The 5,461-nt window shown below is 43.6% G+C and overlaps 1 protein-coding gene across 1 annotated transcript; it reads left to right on the top strand.

Annotated features, from left to right (window-relative positions):
- Nucleotides 1-482: 482 nt before the first annotated feature.
- LOC138897332 (uncharacterized) lies at nucleotides 483-3,423 on the top strand. The gene is made up of 4 exons (XM_070183297.1): nucleotides 483-842; nucleotides 930-1,047; nucleotides 2,697-2,740; nucleotides 2,887-3,423. Exons 1-4 carry the CDS (start codon nucleotides 483-485, stop codon nucleotides 3,421-3,423), a joined length of 1,059 nt encoding a protein of 352 aa, XP_070039398.1.
- The last annotated feature ends 2,038 nt before the right edge of the window (nucleotides 3,424-5,461 follow it).

The following is a 5,461-nucleotide window of genomic DNA, read 5'->3' on the forward strand; positions in this document are numbered from 1 at the left end:
TAGGTGTCTTGTCGACCATATCTATTATTAGTATGCTACTTGGGCATTTAGGAATAATACCTTTCTTTCATGTTCTCGATCGTGCGTTAAAGCTGATTGAAAGAACTGGACAAAGAGCCAATGTCACCCCAGGAGTGGCCGTTGATCCTATATTTGATGATGCTAGTGAGCACCCGAGAGGTGAGGATATTCCCCCAGTTACTACACTTCCTGATTCTACCACAGATGATAAGACCGCACCTGTCCCTATGACAACTGAAGGTGCGACGGTCCCTCCAACTGATATTTCAGTCCCGCCTCCAACTCCAGCTTCAGATTCTGGTGTTTCTGATGTTGATCTTAGGGGAGCCATACAGATGTTGGCACAGATAGTGGCTTCTCAGGCCTAGAGATCGAGTGTTGGGCCTACTTCTTCTCGACAACTAGGGGAATCTGCTAGTTCCAGAGTGAATAAGTTTCTTCAGTTAGATCCTCTAGTGTTTATGGGTACTAATCCCGAGAAGGACCTCCAGGACTTCATTCATGAGATACCAAAGACTCTCCAGGTTATGCATGCTACAGAGATGGAAGGAGTGGAGTTGGCCTCCTACCTCCAGAAAAGGGTGGCCTATTCTTCGTTTGAGTTATGGGAGAAATCCCGTGAGGAGGGAAGCCCTCTGGCAAGGTGGGGTGAGTTCCCAGATGCCTTTATTGAACATTTTGTGCCTGCCGAAACTAAGGCAGCCCGTGCCGCTGAGTTTGCAAGCCTGAATCACGATAGTATGAATGTGTGGGAGTATCATATGGAGTTTAAGTGTCTTTCCAAGTATGCCATTCACATGTTGCCCACTATGGAGGCTAGAGTGTGCCAGTTTGTACAGGGCCTTAGCCCATTAGTTATTAATGAGGCCTCTACAGCTGCCATGAATTCCGATATGAACTATGGTAAGATGGTGGCATTTGCTCAAGCCACAGAGACCCGCAAATTGGAGAATAGAATGGAGCGTCAGAGTAGAAACAAGGCCTGGTCCGCTGGAAAATTTGGTGGTTCTTCCGGTGGTGGTGCTGGTATGTCGGCATTCAGGGGAGGGTCATCAGGACATCTTAATCATTCACTCAGTCTTCGATGAGTGCACAAACATCTTGACCCTGTCGAGGCAACATGGGACCCCACCAGCAGGGTTGCCTCGATTGAAGGTTTTAACAGCGGAGGCTCCTATACCCTATGTGTGAGAGGATGTACTTTGGGGCACGCTTCATGGACCTACCTATATGTTATGGATGCGGTGTGGGGGGTCACATTCAGAGGATTGCCGCTCGTCCCGCTGACATATGGGCAGAGGTGCGGCGCAACTAGCTAATTCTACAACTACTACATCCACAGTACCTCCAGCTCGAGGCACCCCAGCACCCGTGCGCAGGGCGCGGTGCAGCTAGTGGTGGTGCACAAAATTTGGGAGGACCCATCAGATTTTATGCTATGCGGAGGCGTCGGGATTCAGAGGCTTCTCCTAATGTTGTCATAGGTATATTGTCTATCCAATCCTATGATGTATATGCTCTTATTGAACCCACTTCGACTTTATCATATGTCACTCCTTATGTTGCTATGGAATTTGGGCTAGAACCAGAACAACTTCATGAGCCGTTCTTCATATCTACTCTGGTTGGTGAGTCTATTTTGATCGCGCAGATTTATAGGGATTTTGTTGTCACGTTGCGGGGTCGGGACACCGTGGCCGATTTTATTGAGTTGAGAATGGTCGATTTTGATGTGATAATGGGGATGGATTGGCTTTATTCATGTTTTTCCAAGCTTGATTCCGAAACAGAACTGTTAGGCTCGAATTTCCAAAAGAGCCAGTTATTGAGTGGAAGGGTGATGATGTAGTGCCTAAGGGTAGGTTTATTTCTTACCTTAAGTCCACGAAAATGATCAACAAGGGGTGTATTTACCATTTGGTCTGGGTTACGGACACCGATGCCGAGACACCTACACTTGAGTCCGTGCCTATTGTGAATGAATTTCTTGGAGTCTTTCCGGATGAACTCCATGGGATCCCACCAGATAGGGAGATTGATTTTGGGATTGATGTGATGCCAGACACGTATCTTATATCTATTCCACCCTACAGAATGTCACCGGTAGAATTGAAATAGCTAAAGGAACAATTGAGAGATTTGTTAGCAAAGGGTTTCATCCGGTCGAGTGTGTCTCTTTGGGGCCACGGTCCTTTTTGTAAGAAAGAAATATGGGTCACTGAGAATGTGTATTGACTATCGGCAGCTTAATAAGGTCACAATCAAGAATAAGTACCCCCTCCCAAGGATAGATGACTTATTTGACCAATTGCAGGGTGGTAGGTAGTTCTCCAAGATCGATTTATATCCAGATATCACCAATTGAAGATCAGGGAGTAGGATATTCCGAAAACAACTTTTAGAACCCGATATGGGCACTTTAAATTTGTTGTAATGTATTTTGGACAAACAAATGACCCAACAGCTTTCATGGATCTTATGAATCGAGACTTCAAGCCTTTTCTTGACTTCTTTGTGACAGTGTTTGTTGACAATATCCTTGTATATTGATGCAATCGAGAGGACCATACCGGTCATCTCCTGGTATTTCTGCAAACCCTATATCATCACAAGTTATATGCAAAGTTTGCGAAGTGTGAATTTTGGCTTAAATCTGTGATATTCTTGTCATGTAGTCTCTAGTGAAGGGATTATTGTTGATCCTCAGAAGATTTCGGCTGTGAGGAATTGGCCGAGGCCTACAACTCCAACAGAGATTCGCAGTTTCTTAGGCTTAGCTGGATATTACAGAAAATTTGTGGAGGGGTTTTCTACCCTTGCCTCTCAAAAGGCAGTTAAGTTCCAATGGTTAGATGCTTGTGAAAGGAGTTTCCAAGAGCTGAAAGCAAGATTGACTATGGCACCGATGTGACCTTACCAGAGAGTGCAGATGGATTTGTGGTACATTGTGATGCTTCTAGAATTGTGCTTGGTTGTGTATTAATGCAACATGGTAAGGTGATAGTTCATGATTTTTGGCAACTCAAGAATCATGAAAAGAATTATCCAACACATGACTTAGAACTTGCAGTGGTGGTATTTGCGTTGAAGATTTCCCATAGTTACCTTTATGGGGTCCATGTGGATATATTCACGGACCGTAAGAGCCTTCAATATATTTTCAAACAGAAAGAGTTGAATCTGAGGCACAGAAGAAGGCTTGAATTACTCAAAGATTACGACATCGATATCCTGTATCACCCGGAAAAGGCCAATTTTGTGGCGGATGCTCTTAGCCAAAACTCTATGGGTAGTTTGGATCACTTGGAGGCACATTCAAGGCCATTGGCCAAGGAAGTTCATCGATTGTCTAGTTTGGAAGTTCGTCTTGCAGACTCTAGTGAAGTAGGGGTGATTATATGAAATAGGGTTAAATCATCGCTTGTTGTGGAAGTCAAAGAGAAGCAATACAACGATGCATTTTTTGGTGTAATTGAAGGAGGGGATTCATAAACATAAGACTATGGCTTTTTCTCTCGGCTTGGATAATGGTATGCTAAGGTACCAAGGGCGTCTATGTATTCCAAATGTGGATGGTCTTCGGGAAAGAATCATGACCGAGGTTCACACTTCTAGGTATTCGGTGCACCCGGGCTCTACAAAAATGTATCATGATCTCAAGGAAGTCTATTGGTGGAATGAGATGAAGAGGAATGTGGCAGACTTCGTGGCATGTTGTCTGAATTGTCAGCAAGTAAAGGCCGAACACCAATGGCCCGGTGGGTTGGTACAGAACATAATTCCTATGTGGAAGTGGGAAATGATTAATATGGACTTTGTGGTAGGACTACCGTGCACCTCATGCAAGTTTGACTCAATTTGGGTGATTGTGGATTGACTCACAAAATCATCACACTTTATACCGGTTAAGGCTACCGACACAGCGGAACAATATGCTCAGGTGTATATCAAAGAAATAGTCAGGTTGCATGGCACTCCAGTTTCCATCATATCTAGCCGGGGAGCATAATTCACTGCTAATTTTTGGAAGAAAATTCAGCAAGGTTTGGGTACTTAGGTGAATCATAGTACAACGTTTCACCCATAGACTGATGGGCAGGCAGAGCAAACTATTCAGACGCTTGACGATATGTTGTGTGCTTGTGTTATAGACTTCAAAGGTACGTGGGATGATCATTTGCCACTCATAGAATTTGCCTACAATGATAGTTATCATGCTAGTATTCATTTGGTGGTATGAAATTGGGGAAGCAGAGTTGATAGGGCCAGACCTCGTGCATCCGACTATGGAAAAACTTAAGATCATTAAGGAGCGGTTGAAGACTGCTCAGAGCCGTCAGAAGTCCTATTCGGATGTTCGTCATAAGGATTTGGAGTTTAAAGAAGATGATTGGGTATTCATGAAGGTTTCACCCACGAAGGGTGTAATGCAATTTGTTAAGAAATGGAAATTGAGTACGAGGTATGTCGGACCGTACAGTATCATTCAGAGGATCGGTGAGGTGGCATACAAGCTTGAGCTACCACCCGAGATGCCATTAGTTTACAGGATGTTTCATGTTTGTATGTTGAAGAAAGTAGTTGGAGACCTGACACTCATTGTTCTGGTTGAGACTATTGAGGTTAATGAGGAATTGAAGTATGAAGAGATTCTAGTTTCTATTATTGATCGGCAAGACCGAACGTTCAGAAATAAAGAAATTGCCTCCGTGAAAGTGTTATGGCGAAACCAGCAGGTTGAAGAGTCTACTTGGGAGGCCGAGGAAGAAATGAAGAAAAAGTATCCTTATTCGTTTGAATAGCCATGTATTTATAAAGTTGTGTTCTATGAAAATTCTAAGGGTTACCTTATATGAATTATGTATCATTTGTACAAATTGACGTTAAGGGTGTTCCTTTCTTGCAATATATTGCTTGTGAGGCCACAATTAGTGTTGTTTTGTATTATGTTACGTCGTTTGATTATGTATATGTGGTTAGGATGTATTTCTGGGGTTCTCTAGCAGGTGGATAGGCCCAGTTACAAGGGAGACTCTGGCAAATGTTTTGGAAATTTAGGGAGTTAGCCAAAGTTTGAAACTATTGATGTTTGTTAATTAACAATCGACTTAATTTGAATGCTAAAGACGGAAGTTGACCCTCATTCGAGGACGAATGATCCTAAGTGGGGGAGAATTTAAGGCCCCGTAGAAAAAAATCGCAAAGGAAAAGTAAGGTTTCCTGGTGCCGGACTAGGCTTACGTGTTTGGGTTGAACAATGCATTGAGGAGTAAAGGAAAATTTGTGGCAGAGAAATGCATTTAAGTGGTCCATTATGCGACCACAGAATCACTCTACGGGTCGCATAATGGCCGCAAAGTGAGGGAGGGAAGGGCCAGTTTGGAGATCAGGTTTGCGGCGCATTATGCGAACGCATATCAGTTCTGCGGTGCATTATGCG

This window comes from Nicotiana tomentosiformis, chromosome 8 (assembly GCF_000390325.3).
Source record: "Nicotiana tomentosiformis chromosome 8, ASM39032v3, whole genome shotgun sequence".
NCBI classification, from domain to species: Eukaryota; Viridiplantae; Streptophyta; class Magnoliopsida; order Solanales; family Solanaceae; genus Nicotiana; species Nicotiana tomentosiformis.